We start from the raw sequence: 16,490 nt of genomic DNA on the forward strand, positions 1-16,490 counted from the left end.
TGTTTGCCATTCCAATAAGGAAAGCATATGAGTTCGTAAATGCAACGCCTAGCCACAGACGGTACAGCATGGTCTGTTCACGTCATGGTAACCCAGGCGGTACGTGCATCCGTATGTCCGGAGACAACGAACGCAAACGTAACATGGTGAAAGAGTTCGAGTCCAACAGAGGCAAATTACATTCACGGTACATCAATAGCAGCCCAGCCGCAGCGTCTGTTCGCGAATGCGGAATAACGACACGTTGACCACTTTCATGTGCAGATCAGGCGGCTTCGTCGGCGTGGTCATTTCCGCTGATGCTGCAATATCCTAGAAGCCATTGAAAGATTATGTTGTGTCCCTTGTCATGGCTGCGATGATACATGTGTCGAATTTCTGAGGCCAGTTGTTCATTTGGTTCCTGACGCATTGGGCTTTGTATGCACTGAAGGGCTGCCTTGGAGTCACTAAAGACTGTCCATTGTTGTAGTGGTACCTGATTAATAAAATCAAGTGCGTGCAGCACGGAGTGCGGCAAGTTCAGCACCCGTCGATATGGTCACACATGAAGTATTTAACTTGCTTTCTTCAGATTTTGCCGGAACGATGACTGCAGCAGCTGAGCTGTTGAATTTTTTACCGAACCATTTGTGTAGACATGTTGCCGGAATCTGTGTACGTTGTGAATGTGTTCCGAAGTTGCTTGTTTCATAGCTTGCAACGGCACTCCAGCTTTCTTTCTGATGCCTGGAGTTATCAATTACACTTGCGGCCGGTGCAGACACCACAATGGCTCTGATAATTGTGTAGCAGGCGTAAATTGTGACGGCAAGTAGGACTGATGTCTCACAAATACTTTTGGCAAAAGTGGAATGTGGTCTCTTTTCTGGCAAGCGAGTAAGATGATGTGAGGAAATCCGAGTCAGGTGTCGGATGTGTGCTCTCAGGACATCTGTATCGATGTATACTGCCAAAGGAGCGTCTCCGGCAATGGCCACTGTCGCAATCGATGACGTAATTTTGGGGATACCGAGACAAGTACTGAGTGCTTTTGCCTGCACACTCTGGAGCTTGCGGGTATTTGTAGTGCTAGTATTTCCTAGTACAGGTAAGCTGTACCGCAGGAAGCCCAAAACAGTGCTTTATATAGTTGCAACATTCATGGTACTGTTGCGCCCCAGGACATGTCACCGAGAAACGCAAGAAAGTGCACGATGGCGGCCAAACGCTTTGTCATGTACGAGACCTGAGGGCTCCAAGACAAGACCCTATCAATGATGAAGCCAAGAAAGCGGTGCATTGGTCTGTATCGTACAGTTTGATCATTTATCCGCAAAGCATTCGGGGCCATCGCTTTTCGAATAAAAGCAACCAGTGCACATTTCTCAGGGGAAAGCTCCAGGCCTTGCCTTCTTAGGTACGTTGACACGGCCAATGAAGCCTTCTGAAGTCGTGCGCGGACTTGTACACGTGTCACTCCTGAAGCCCATATGCAAATGTCGTTTGCATATATGGAGAGCTGAACGGTTTGCGGTTACGAATCGGCGAGTCTAACGAGCCCCAGGTTGCACAGGGTCGGGCCGAGTATTCCGCCTTGCGGTACCCCACGACTGGTGTAGCTAGATGGCGTTGGTACGTCTTCAGTCAAAATAAAGAAAGATCTCCCGTTCAAATAGATGGGTATCCAGCGAAAGCGTGTCCACCAATCCCTGCAGCTTCTAAGGCGTCCAGAATCGCATGATGATCGACATTGTCGTACGCACCATTAATATCAAGGAATAAGGCCGCAGTGATTCTTTTCAGACGTTTCTGCTGCTGTACATATGTTACAAGGTCTATAACGCTATCTATTGACGAGCGTCCGCGTCGAAAGCCAGCCATTACGTCTGGATAAACGTAAAATTCCACGTACCATTCTAACCATGTGAGGATCATTCTCTCCATTACCTTGCCAACACAGCTGGTCAGTGCTATCGGACGGTAAGATGACACTTCCAGTGGAGATTTGCCAGGCTTGAGGAGTGGAACAAGGGGACTGGAGTTCCACGTGGTAGGGACAAGGCCGTCACGTCATCATGCGTTGTATAGGTCAAGAAGAGCATCTCTGGCCTCTTGACTAAGGTTTGCAAGCGCAGAGTATGTGATGCCATCGTGTCCTGGTGACGAAGATCGCCTGCACGCAGCAAGCGCGGCCTCCGGTTCTTCGATGGAGAAAGGAGCGTCCATACGAGGATCTCGGAAGCAAGGGGGGACAATAGGAATAGGTACGCAAGGTGAATAGGCGAACGCCGGACCCACGATCCTTGCGCAGTAATCTTCGGCTACGTCGACTTCTCGGCGTCCTTGATGGAGGGTTACAGATTTAAATCGACGGCGCTGTTGAGGAGCTGTTCGAAGTCCGCGGACTATTTTCCAGATGGCTGATAGAGGTTAACGCGGATCGAGAGGTCGTAAACCGACTTAGTCCATCTGTACCATCGCTCCACTCCCCGGCGAATTGCACGGAGGATCTGTATTTCCGATTAAAAATCTCTCTGTATTTCTCCGATGGCCGAAATGAACCCATAGCATTCTGCATAGTGTTAGGGTTGACGTCAGGCACCTTGCGCACAAAGGGCCTTCTACCAGGATTCGTTGAAATGAGGGTTGACTTCTCCTGCGAGGGTTAACGTCAGGCACCTTGCGCACAAAGGGCCTTCTACCCGGATTCGTCGAAAGAAGGGTTGACTTCTCCTGCGATGATTAAACGTCAGGCACCTTGCGCACAAAGGGCCTTCTACCAGGATTCGTCGAAAGGAGGGTTGACTTCTCCTTTCCTTGCTCGGTGATGCAAGAGAAGGGGCCCTCTCTCTGTGCCTGTCACGTGACATCGTCCGGAAGCAAGATCCCGCCCACACTTGGAGAGAGAGAGCCTATTTAAGGGGCTCCGAAATGTACTTTTATATACTTCATGCTTTTCTTATTTTCTTTCAACTACCTTTGAATAAACCGTGCAAGTTTCGCACTAGCAAATCATCTCGCCCTTGCTCGGTCGCCATGGTCTACCGGATGCCTGCAGCCCGCCGACAACGCCACGCTACCCAATAAGTACTGTCGGTCGAGCTTCGATAGGCAGGCGCCGCTACTTCTCGGCAGCAGTACGGTACGCTACCCTGGAGTACGCAACAATAGCCTTGGCGATCTGAATTTCTAGTGTCGACGAAAAGCCTTTGTGGCATGAATCTTCTATAAGTAATTTAAACACAGGTCAGTCTATTGTTTGTTTAAAATTGAATGAAAAGGCTTTGGTTAGGCCTTTAATCTTCAGGTAGGTAGGAATGTAGTCGCTTCCGTGAGTTTTTGTATCTGCGAACCAAAGGACGCGGCGAGTGAGGCATCGCCAGACAAAAGCCAAGTCTAAACAACTACTGTACGTCCAGCCGCGCAGAAACGTGGGACAGCCATCGTTTAGACAGCAAAGTTCATGGTCACAGGGAAAGGAAACGAGGTTTCTACCTTTGCAATTTACTTTGGCGCTTCCCCAAAGTGAATGATGTGCATTAAAGTCCCCAGCAACACTCCATGGACCAGCAGTCACATCTATAATGTCACTCAGTCTCTGTCTGTCAAAACGACTTGATGGACAAAGGTAAGCGCCCACTAGAGTAAATGAAAGTTTGTGCTTTTCACGGTCAAAAAAACATACTGATTACTGTCACGCGACAGCATTGAATGAACAATGTAAGTCAGTTCGCTGATTTCAAAAAATCACTTTGCTAATTTCATTACAAGTCGATAACACGTAAGGTTCATAGCCTGAGATCCAGACAGGTTTCTGTAGATTAGGTTCACATGCGACAATAATGGGGAACCGATTGGCGAAAATGTAATGGCGAAAATCAGCAATATAGGATTTCAGTCCACGAGCATTCTATTGCATAATAGAGGCTTCCTTGAGTTGCCTGAAGAACGGCTGACGTGATAGACCCATTTTGCTTGCTATTCGAGGCTCGCAAGAACCGGATCCAGACCATCCAGCACTTGCAGCGCACCCCGAGCAGATAACCTCTGCATGTGATTTATCAACACGCAAATGAGTTTCGTTAGAGACTTGATTATAGCGATTACTTGCTTGTCTTAGGGGGACCTCGCACGCGATCTGTGCCGTAAATGGTGCGTTGGTAGACCATCGTCCATTTTTGTTCTGCTGGAGGACTTAATTTCGGAAGTGCAGGCCTGGGATTTGCAGTATACGTATTCAATGCGTCACCAGGCACCGTGTTGCTAGTGTGGCTGAGCGTCTTGGGAGCACCAGCTGTTGCACGTAGCGTCTTTCTTACGACGGTCTCAGTATTTCTAGTAGACGAAGATCGTATGCGGCGGGCACGACGCCCTCTCACTTTGGCGGCGGTCTCTCTGTGCGTTGAGTTATCTCTGACCATTTGTTTCAGGACTTTCAGCTCTGTCTTGTGTCCCGGGGCCGTCTTTCGACTATGCTTCATGAGGGCCAGAGCAGTTCGCACATTTTAAATCAGTCACACGGCAAGCATCAGCGCTGTGCTGCTCAGAGCATTTTGGGCACATGGTCGAATTTTTGCATATGTCGTTGACACGCCCTATCTTCAAACAATTACGGCACTGAAGTGGTCGTGGAACGAACGGTCGCACTGGATGACGAAAAAATCCAAGTTTCACGTGTGGCGGCACGCTTCCTCCCTTGAAGGTCATACTAACACAACGTGATTCTCCTAGGCAACGGATTTCAATAATAGTGGCATCTGCTGTGGCGGGTATAACCTAAATAGGCAGATCGTTGTCGTTGATTGACTCATCGACATCATAAATCACACCTGATGGAGTATCACACCTGACACCTGATCGCTGTCCTGTGGTATTATGCCGCGAACATCAATCTCGCCCATCACTTTGACTGTTCTCAAGATATCCAGCGCTGCTCCATCGTTGGCATCGACCGCGAGAATGTTCTTACGGATGTTACTTCTCACACCTGTAATCTCATTCGGAACAAAAGCCTCTAGTGAGTGTGACAGACATGGCTTGCGTGTTTAGCCGATTCAGGTCGTTGGTCGGTGTCTCGGCCAAAAAGAGGATGATATGAGCCGTGTCATTGTTCTTTGCCATCGCCGTGGTCCTTGTTGAAGACGAGGAAACAGTGACGATTCGCCTTTTCGTTTTTTTCCTCATAACTGTCAAGTAATCACTGTCATCCGGTAGATCTTCTGAAGCAAAGCAGTACAGCAGGGTGTCCTCGCTGCCTGTGTTGCTTTTGAGGTGATTGCGCTTGTTCGGAGCGCTTGACGCTGTGACGGCTATCTCCTCCGCACGTCTAGCTGACTCCGCTTCCATCGCCGAAGGTCTCGGGAGCGGCGTCTCCCGAAAGCACGCAAAAATACTCGTAAAATGATAGCAGTGGTAAACGTGGTTCCGCACAAGAGCCACTTCTTCGTCTTCTAACGCAGCTTGAAAATGGTGAGAAGGGAACTAGGCATCGGACAAACCAAGACGCATGCACTGAAAGAAAGGCAGGGTAATATCATCAGCAGTCCCGAAGATATAGTAAAAGCCGCGGAAGAATTCTATACTGACATGTACAGTACCCAAAGCAGCCCTGATACCTCCAATCGAAGTAGTAATGAACAGGTTACAGAGGCTCCTTCTATAACTAGCGATGAAGTTAGAAGAGCCTTGCAAGACATGAAAAGCGGAAAAGCGGCTGGAGAAGGTGCAATAGCACTCGGTTTAATCAAAGATGGTGGAGACAAAATGCTTGAAACACTAGCGGCCCTTTATACGAACTGTCTATCGATAGACTTCAGGTGTCCCAGAGAAGTGGAAGAATGCAAACATCATACTAATCCATCAAAAGGAAGACGTTAAAGAATCGAAAAATTATAAACCCATTAGCTTACTTCCAATATTATATAAAATATTCACCAAGATAATCTCCAATAGAATGAGGGCAACACTGGACTTTAGTCAACCGAGGGAACAGGCTGGCTTCAGGAAAGGATACTCTACAATGGATCAAACCTATGTCATTAATCAGGTTATCGAGAGATCCGCAAAGTACAATCAGCCTCTCTATATAGCTTTCATAGATTACGAAAAGCACTTGATTCAGTAGAGATACCAGCAGTCATAGAGGCATTACTTAATCGAGGGGTACAGGCCGCTCACGTAACTATCTTAGAAAATATCTACAGAGAGTCCACAGCTACCTTATTCTACACAAGAAAAGTAGGAAGATACCTTTAAAGAAAGGGGTCAGACAAGAAGACACAATCTCTGCAATGCGTGCCTGGAAGAAGTATTCAAGCTATTAAACTGGGAAGGCTTAGAAGTAAGGATCAACGGCGAATATCTCAGCAACCTTCGACTTGCAGATGACATTGTCCTCTTCAGGATTACTGGAGACGAGTTACAACAGATGAGGGAGGACCTTCACAGAGAGAGTATAAGAGTGGAGTTGAAGATTAATGTGCAGAAGACAAAGATAATGATCACTAGCCGGACGAGGGAACAAAAGTTCAGGATGGCCAATCAGCCTCTAGAGTCTGTGAAGGAGTACGTTTAACTAGGTCAATTACTCACAGGGGACCCTGATCATGAGAAGGAAATTTACAGAAGAATAAAAATGGGTTGAAGTGCATACGGAAGACATTGCCATATCATGACTGGGAGCTTAACACTATCATTGAAAAGAAAGGTCTACACTCAATGCATTCTACCAGTGCTGACATATGGGGCAGAAACTTGGAGAGCGACAAAGAATCTCGAAAATAAGGTAAGGACTGCGCGAAAAGCGATGGAACGAAGAATGTTAGGCGTGTCAGGATTGGGGGCTCAATCCCATCGCTCGTGATCCGTTGTCGAGATTGGAGTCGGGCTTGAATTAGAAGGTAGCTGGCCCATGCCGTCGTCCAACTTATCCACGCTGAGGAGGTTGATGAAGGGAAGGACTGCTTCTCATCGAGAACGAGGAATATGGGTTTATTTACAATATTTATATCAGTCTAACATGACTGTTTGAGAAAGTACATCAGCCTAACATGACTGCTTGAAAGAGAGTGATCTGAGCAGCCGCACAACAGCAGTTTGTACCCACTCGGTCCTCTCCCGATACAAGGTGATGCGAACGTTCGTTTAGTCATCGCAAACTAGCCGCCTCTCCGCGGCACGGTTTACACACACACACGCACACGCACACACGCATACACACACGTGTTTGCGGTCCGAAACCGACACCACACGAATTTCATAGAACTTGGAGCCGTTCCGGGTAGCGCGTTGTCTTGCGTCTTGGTCGGTGCGTGGGAAGGAGCGAAAAACGTCGTTCCCGCGGCAACTCGCGCACCCGTAGCAGATCAGGTCCGCGTTGGGGAGTTTGGTAACAATAGTTGGCCCGCCGAACTCATTCCGTCACAACGGCGATGAGGCTAGAGGTTGGCGGCGATGCTCCCGAGATGTTGCTTCCACAGTCGCAACCGGTCGGCAAAACTTGCACTGCAGCTGGCCGTTCTGAACATGCGTAACGTTAAGAGACAGGAAGAGAGCGGTGTGGATGACAGAGCAAACAGGGATAGCCGATATTCTAATTGACTTTAAGAGAAAGAAATGGAGCTGGTCAGGTGATTTCATTCGTAGGTTAGATAACCGGTGCACCATTAGGGTTACAGAATGGGTGCCAAGAAAAGGGGAGCGCAGTCGAGGACGGTAGAAGACTAGGTGGAATGATCAAATTAAGAAATTCGGAGGTGCTAGTTGAAATCGGTTGGCGCAGGACAGCGGTGATTGGAGATCGCATGGAGAGGCCATCGTCCTGCAGTGTACATAAAATAGGCGGATGATGATGATGATGATGATGATCTATTTTCACCTCCAAATCCATGTATCCACGCAAAAATTAGCTCTGCAAATCGGCCATACGTATACGGCCAAAAGCTACAGAAAAATTGTCTTATTCGCAACTTATTTTCTTTATTTAAAGAAAAACGCCGTGCCCGTACACACACATAAGAAGTGAACGCGCGCGGTGTTGCTATCATTCCGATAATAAATTTCAACCAACTAGCTCACGTCGCCCTCTTCTTGCAATAAATGTTCGACTACAGGCTGACAAGCGATATTACGATCGACTGGTCACGCTATAAGCTAGCTGCCCTCTATTTGCAACAAAATTGCCGCTCAAACTGCGTAGTTAAAAATTCTCAGATCCCCAGTTAAACAGGAACATTAATAAGCGTTAAATATACCATTGATGAAATTATGAAATTAGCAGGCACAAGTTGGAATCCGCTAGCGCAAGACGGGGGAATTGGAGATCGCACGGAGAGGCCTTTGTCCTGCAGTGGACATAAAAATAGGCTGATGATAATGATACCATTGATATAACATTGCCTAACTTGATGCCTACATGTAACAACAAATTACACCCGCCGTGGTTGCTCAGTTGCTATGGTGTAGGGCTGCTGCGCACGAGGTCGCGGGATCGAATCCCTGCCACGGCGGCCGCATTTCGATGGGGGCGAAATGCGAAAACACCCGTGTACTTAGATTTAGGTGCACGTTGAAGAACCCCAGGTAGTCAAAATTTCCGGAGTCCTCCACTACGGCGTGCCTGATAATCAGAAAGTGGTTTTGGCACGTAAAACCCCATAATTTTTTAACAACAAATTACGCTAGCAAAAAAGCAAAGCCAGGAAGGAAAGCAAAGGAGAATTAGCTGCTTTGTTTATTGAACTGTATAAGTAATTAGCTGAGGGCCACATTTGTGATCAAGTTTGTATCCTTCATGAAAAAGGAAAAGGAAATGAAAGCTGAAGAAACGTCCACTTTAGTCCCCTGTTGTAGCCCAGCCGTCAACCTGCGCATGCTCGGTGCTGAACTCTACCTAATCAGCCACGTGGACGCCTAGCTCAGCAAGTGAAACCATGCGAAACGGAGCGCGCGAAACCGAAACTGGGAGGCTGCCGTGAGTGCAAAGCCTCGAGGCGACGTTCTCCTCACGTCAACCAGCAGCGGGCGCCCAGCACGCTGCGACAGCGAGGAACCCGAACCGCAGCGCGCTCGCTGCCCACGGCTGACGACGTAAGCAGAACGTCGCCTCGAGGCTTTGCACTCACTGCATCCTCCCAGTTTCGGTTTCGCGAGCTCTGATATCTGAATTGCGCCATGTCACAGTGCCGCGGAAAATCGCATCTTGCCAGGTCCAAAAGTTGATATGGTTTGTACTCCCCGCCCCCTCCCCCCCCCAGAACTCGCCGATGAAACAAGATGTTTAAAGGTTAATGAATATTTTTTGTTTATTAGCAAGTAATTACTTCATATCACCCGTCATCCCGTGGTCCACACTATTGACGACCTGTATCCGAAGGAACTGTCCTTTTATTTGAAAACGGGTATTTTTAAGTTTTACTCACAATCTTCGCAGAAACAACCGGTATACCGGATTAAGAATAATCATAAAAAAAAAGATATTCTGGGCTTATACGGGGTGCCTTTTTTTTTACATCATACAGAATTTTGATAAATCACCTGTGGCAGGTAGCATAATTCTAGCCATTGAGCGGAATTATTCAAAGAGGTGGACATGCACAAAAATGGAAATGCATAATCGACTAATCAACAAACATTCACTAATCATCTATTAATTCAGTTACCTTACGGCACATTTTGCAATTTACGAATTGCACCCAGTGAGTTTCCAAGGCGTATCCACTTGGAAGAAATTTTGAGCATGACACAAATTTGAGATATTCATTCCCAAAATGTACGACGAAATAAATGGGCGCTCCAGTTATTTTTATGCTTCAATCCCTAAAACGGCGGTTTCTTAAATAAGGAAAAGGAAATAGCTCATTTTTGTAACAAATTAGAGGGCGCATATCTCCAAACCCGCGCGATCTTTAGAATTCGTTCCAAGTGCGCATGCCTTCAAAGCTCGCTAGCGACAATTCGTAAATTGTAATATGTGCCGTAAAGTAAATAATCTAAAAGTTCATTAGTGATTTCTCGTTAATTAAACGATTATAGAATTCAATTTTTTGTATCAGTAATGTCCGTCACTTCAAGAAATACCGCTCAAGGACTACGATTACGCTATCTGCCACAGGCGATACATAAAAATTCTATGTGGTATTTTAAAAAAAACACCCCGTATATCGAAATTGCGTTATGCCAGCTGCTGCACTTCAATATGTGCACAGCACTTGCAAGAGAAACTACAATATTATTTACAACAAAAGTTCACTAATTCACTTTGCAATGATTATCTTTAGAGCTGAGCAGTAATGGAGCAATATTCATTGAGCACAAAGCATGTACCTAGCGCCAGTTTCGAGGACTATGTCTTCGAAATCTGCAGAGAAATGAATTGATCTTTCAGTTAACGCTTCTCAGCACTGTGAAAATTGGAGTTCTGATAAGTGTTAAATGGTACACGAGTGCATTTCGCCACAGATTCTAATCGGCTCCGTCGAATTGCTATGTGCTTTTCCTGTGGCGCCGTGAGTGTGAGCGTTGTCCTTTATGGTGTGTGACAGCCCACAGGCTTTATTTAGTACATTAGCACGTGTGTCACTCACAAGCTGTTCAACTGATGTTTCAGTAAACGCTTCTCAGCCCTGTGGAAAGTGGAGTTCTGATAAGTGTTAAATAGTACACGGGCGCATTTCCCCATAACGTGCACGTGACGCGGGATTGTTCCATTTAATTAGTTGCACTCGTGTGCTACGTTGGAAACCCGATTCAATCGTATGGATGTTAGAAAAGCTAGGCAACGAGATTCTTTGCTTCGACGCATCTGAACAGTATTCAAATCCAGCAAATAAAGAACTGCGGGCATACTTCTGACAAACTCTTGAGGCTTTTCTTCATGCAAAAGAACGATAATGTGTTACGAGCAGAAAAACAGCGCTAAATGACAGGACAAAGAGAGGGACACAGACCGCCGCGCTGACTAACAACCAAGTGTCCTTATTCTTTCAGTCAGCACATATATGCTCTACCACTATCTCGAAACACAACAATAATCTTTTCTTATCAGTTCTCTTCTCTTGTACTCGTAATATTTATAAATATGTTGTTCATACACCATACACTATGCATGTTGTAGGCGGTTCGGTTGTTGCGTGCTACAGGGATACTTTGTTCATTGCACTCATCAAGATAGCTGTGGTTTTGTAGCTTAAGGCAGCACGCGCCCCATGGTTAAGAGAAAACGTGAGTCAACAATTTCCGAAGCTACTGTGCGTATGGAGGCGCTCGGGTCTTTTCATTTCCAGTGCAGTTCACTTTCGTCCCCTCACAGGCGAAGTGTTTGTGGTTCTCTAGAAAGAACATATGCATTGCATCGCGTGTCGAAAAGTTGAAACGTCATGTAACGTACTATCAGTGCTGCCTATCCTTGATATAACTTCACCTAATTTTTTTCCGCAAATGTTTCTCGTAGGCTCAATATTTGGGACGAGATATTGCCTTGGCAAATTCTTTGTTTATTATTGCATTACATAAATGTATATACGTACTTCAGCAATTGTGTGGCAACGCATGCTTCTGAAAAAAAAAGATACTCTATCAATTCTTGACCTAATCGTTCGGGAGGATATGACCTTATTCAAAAAAACAGTTGTGCAGAAACGATCGACGATGATTGTCAGAGAGAGCGCGCAAACCAACGAGTGAACGAGAGAGCGAGAGGTTTCCTTGAAGCGTCCGACCATCGACCACAGACTACCGACCAACCAAAAACTGGCCGAAAGAGTCAACGAAAGCTATTCGATTTAATGTTCTCTTATTGCACGTAGGCCCACCTGGGCAATGCAGTAGCTACGTCATTCAAGTGCGCAGCCTAAGGTGGCCAGTTCACTTTCGACTCAACCGGCATCATGTCGTTAGAGGCGGCAAAACACTCACGTTGTGAAATTTCAGTGCATGTTAAGCTACTTCAATAGGTGGCTAACAATTCCGAGCACCCCTAACGAAAAATCCATCTTTTAATTCAAACTAAGTGTTTCCATGGACGCCGACCAAGCGCGAACGCCAGGTCATCCGCTTGTTTGAATATGCGGTCACGAGTATACACAGCTGACTCCCGCTAGAGCATTGTAGCCCTTGTGTGCCGACAGAGCCACCGTGGGAAACTCACTTCTTGGTAAATTACCACTTCAGTGCCTGAGTTCAAGAGCAAAAGAAATGACATCTACACTGATAGCATTGTCACAGCCACACTATCTGCCATTCCTTGAGAGGATTCTGTCTTGTGGGTATTATCTTGGCGTACTCAGCCACTGGACTTCAGTTATGTGCGCCTGGAGTTATGTGCGCCTGGAGTTACGTGCGCTTAACTAGCTGCTCAGTGTTATATATTGAACCAAACTAATTTCTTCACTGCCTCGCGAGTTGTCATGCAGTCACTAAAGTCGCCACGCTCAGCCACTACACCACAAATAGAACCCTTTAACCAGCAGTTCAGTCGGCAGCTTTTGTTTATAATATGGACCAAATTAAGCTAAATTCAACGAATCGCGAGTGATGAAGTTCAGGAGCAATATAAATCACTTCCACATCGACGGCTCTGTGACAGCTACACTATCTGGCATTGTTGTGTGGATTGCATCTGTGGGTATTACTGTACGTATATCTTCGCACACTCAGCTGCTCGACTCAGCTGCAACCTTTTAATCACCTGCACATCGGACATATTTTGTTTATAATGTGGACTAAAATCACTCAGCTTCACCAACTTACTAGTGGCTACGCTGTTATTGAAGTCACCACGCATACAGGAACAGCTTGTGAGTGACACATGTGCTACTGTATTAAATAAAGCCTGTGTACTGTCACATACCATAAAGGACAACGCTCACTCTCATGGTGCCACAGGAGACGCACATCGCAATTTCACAGAGCTGATAGAATCTGTGGCAAAATGCACTCGTGTACCATTTAGCACTTATCAGAATTCCAATTTCCACAGTGCTGAGAAGCGTTAACTGAAACATCAATTGAACAGCTTGTGAGTGACACACGCGCTAATGGACTAAATATAGCCTATGGGCTGTCACACACCTTAAAGAACAACGTTCACACTCACGGCGCCACAGGAAAAGCACATAGCAATTCGACGAAGCTAATTATTAGTATTTCTGTGTTTCGAGATAGTGGTAGAGCCTATATGTGCTGACTGAACGAATAAATGCACTTGGTTGCTAATCAGCGCTGTCGTCTGTGTCCCTCTCTTCGTCATGTTATTTAGCATTGTTTTTCTACTCGTAACACATTATGGTTCTTTTGCATAAAGACAAGCTTCAATAGTTTCCGTCGGAAATCTGTTCGCTGTTCTTTCTTTGTTGGATTTGAATACTGTCCAAATGCGACAAAGAAAGAATATTGTTGCCTAGCTTTTCTAACATTCATACGATTGAACTTCTCCCGCCGTGATGCAACTTTACTGTGCCGCCTCTCGTTAGGGGTGGCTTTTACAAAAGCCTAGTCATTCCAGTCCGCCACACAGATCTGCAACTCGTGCAACTGTGAAGAGACGATTGAGCACGTGTTGTGTTTTTCTGATCTCTATGACAACGAACGCAACGTTCTTCAGAGGCTGTTAAACCGATTAAATAACAGACCATTTTCAGAGACTAAGGTTCTCGTACCATGGCTCCATGCGTCGCAGGCTTACAAAGCGACGCGAGCAATGCTACATTTCATGAAAGCGACTGGCCTCAGTAACCGATTATAGGCATGAAGTTATGGACATCCGCATGTACTCAGACCGATACTGCCTTCTTCCCTCCCTCTCCTTTCTTTTCTTCCCTTAAACCCCTTCCCCTGTGTAGGGTAGCAAACCAAACGTGCGTCTAGTTGACCTCCCTACCTTTCCTCCCTTCCTTTTCATCCTCTGCCTTCTATACGATTGAATCGAGTTTACAACGTAGTACACGACAGCAGCTAATTTAAATGGCACAATGCCGCTTCATGCGCGAGCTGTGCAATTGGCTTTTACAACTTTGTTGATGGGCGAAAGCACAAAACTGTCATAAGTTTGGTGAGACCGCCCAGCTGTGCTTAGTATCTTTACGCATGTAGTACTTGCTCCTTGACATGGATAACGAGCAGAGCATTTCAAACAGCTCTCTTGCGTGTTCGCCCCAAGAGTGAACCCTATGACAAACAGTAAACAAAATGCTGTGAATGTATAGCCTAGAATAAGACCAATCTATTACTTGAGCTTGGTCTTACCTTTCTTCCCTTGTTCAAGAGTTCCTTCTTGGCGTTAAACGAACGCCCAACTCACTCTGATAAGTGTAAACCTCTCCAGTATATTAATAATGCCTTTCCCTTCTTTCTCCCTTACTCCATTGAATAAAAGTTCCCGCGCTGCGCTTACAGACTGCCCGTGCTGCGCGAGATAAGTTTCGCACCACCAGCCGACGTTGGTGGCGTCGTCAAGTAAGTATAAAACACGCCACCGCGCTCTGCGTACGCCGCAGCGTGGGAAGCTTCCCTTGGGCTTTCGATGTGCGTCTCGGCTGCAGATATCATAGTGCTGCAACACACTGAAAGCTGATCGCGAACGACTACAGCTTCCGAAGCGCTATCAGGTGAATCGCGAGAGAAGAGCAGAGAGCTCCTCTCGCTGAGGCTCCACACTCGCGGTGCGCGCGAGGGATTCCTTTGTCTCCCGATACGTACCTTCTTTTTTCATCCCGGCGCGAAAACACTTTTTGAGGCGGCAGTAGCGACACCGGTTTCTTTTGTCTTTGTCCACAACGCAGCTCCGGTTGAAACTGCACGAGTACCGTTGGTTCTTGCGGACGCTGCGTCGAAAAAATCCTTTGCAGCCATCACAGCTGGCGGCACCGTAGTGTTTTCCGGTCGCCCGGTCACCACAAATGGCACAGAACTGACTCAGTGTAGACGTCCCGCCTTGTTGGCCGCTATACGCCAGCTCCGAGTCTGTAGGAGCGAGGGAGAAAGTGAAAAAATGAACAGTGAGCACTCTGTTGTACCGACGGCTACAATCTTGTACATTTCGCTGCATGTTCGTTTTGCCACATTGAGTGCCGAGGGGCGACAAGCGCGCGATATCTTAAGAAAGGAAGTATTATGTAAATTACTGCACAGCTATAAACGTGGGCAAGCTTTTTGCCCCATTCTAACGCAGTATTACATCCTCACTGTACCACAGCGTAACGCTGCCTAGGTAATAACGCCTTTCAGAATAGCAGGAAACATTTAAAGCACAATGAGCGGTAGCAGTGCAGCGAAAAACAGTTCTGCTTGCCAATGGTTGAGCAATCTCGCAAAAGCGCTAGTAAAATGAGCCCGTACAAGAGCCGTACGAAAGCCGTTGGAAAACTATCCGCGAAGAAAGTATTTACAGAAGGAACGATGGCTTCCTCAATAAACAAAACGTCAGCACACATGAACAATGTGCCCAATGACAGAAATACTCCAATCGCTGAGCAGACATGGATCTGCTCATTGGCACGTGGTGTAATTCCCAAAAGCTTACTCCATTATTTTATTCCAATTTAGCGCGGATTGTGGCATGGTGGCGTTCACACTTTCGCAACACAAGCACTCAACGAGCGCCTTACTTGGCGGGGAGTTCCAGCGCGTCGCTATTTATATACCCTTATCAGCGCTTAACGGGCACCGCGGGCAGCGCTGAGTAGAACACAGGGAGCGTTGTGCGGCCGCCTTTCCCTCCTATATTGCGTCGTGCTCAATAGCTGACAGCCTATTGCGTCAGCCGACAGTCTGAGCAGGATTCCGTTCTTATGTACTTAGGCCTTATTCACACCGCCGTCAAACGCTCCGTCGCGTCACAGTCACGGTACCGGTTTTCGTCAAGGGAGAGGGTCTCCGAGTCGGTCTCTCCCCAAAACTTCGCAGTTTCACCCGAAAGGCGAAGCACTGATTGCGATAGCAAATTAGCGCATAGCTATACGAAGTAAGGATAGTACATTTATCGACCGTGTAAACATAAACATTCGCTTACTAAGTAAATTAACAAGCACGGTGTCACGTGCGCGTAGTTAAACATGAACACATCTCGCTCGATCACCGCGGAAACTCTGTGAAAACGCTGGAGCAAGGATTCGCGGCAGCAGCATCGAATGAATTGACTTTCGTGCATCTCTTACTTCAGCGCGAACGAAGCGCCGAAAGCGCAGTGCATACGAAGCTACCAGCATTATGCGCACTCTGCAAACATCGCAGATCGCTCTGAAGATGAGGCTCTTGCGGGCGCGCACTCTGGCCACGTCGGCAATCACTTTCGAGATTAGGCGCTCGCACGGCCGCGCCGTAAGGAGCAGGTGCCAGAGAAGAACGCCCCCTCCCTCGCCTCACCCCCGTGCCTCGAGCTCGACGAAGAAGACGCATTCCCGCCCCGTCTTCCTCTCTCGTGCACGCGAGATTGAGCCGCGTTCGCACGCTCATCCTCGCACATACAGCATGTGGCGCGCGGCAACGATTTGATCACCCTTGAACTTTAACGG

General features: G+C 47.0%; 1 protein-coding gene across 3 annotated transcripts in view; it reads right to left on the reverse strand.

Moving 5' to 3' along the window:
• The window catches only part of Hnf4 (Hepatocyte nuclear factor 4), a 231,059-nt gene that overhangs the window by 60,418 nt on the left and 154,151 nt on the right, over positions 1 to 16,490 (reverse strand). For all 3 annotated transcript variants that reach the window (XM_065426742.2, XM_065426741.2, XM_065426740.2), the window contains exon 2: positions 14,677 to 14,940. In XM_065426742.2, the coding sequence (XP_065282814.1) occupies positions 14,677 to 14,940 (264 nt within the window). The remainder of the gene's footprint in view (positions 1 to 14,676; positions 14,941 to 16,490) is intronic.

Source organism: Dermacentor albipictus, chromosome 1 (genome assembly GCF_038994185.2).
Source record: "Dermacentor albipictus isolate Rhodes 1998 colony chromosome 1, USDA_Dalb.pri_finalv2, whole genome shotgun sequence".
Taxonomy (NCBI): domain Eukaryota; kingdom Metazoa; phylum Arthropoda; class Arachnida; order Ixodida; family Ixodidae; genus Dermacentor; species Dermacentor albipictus.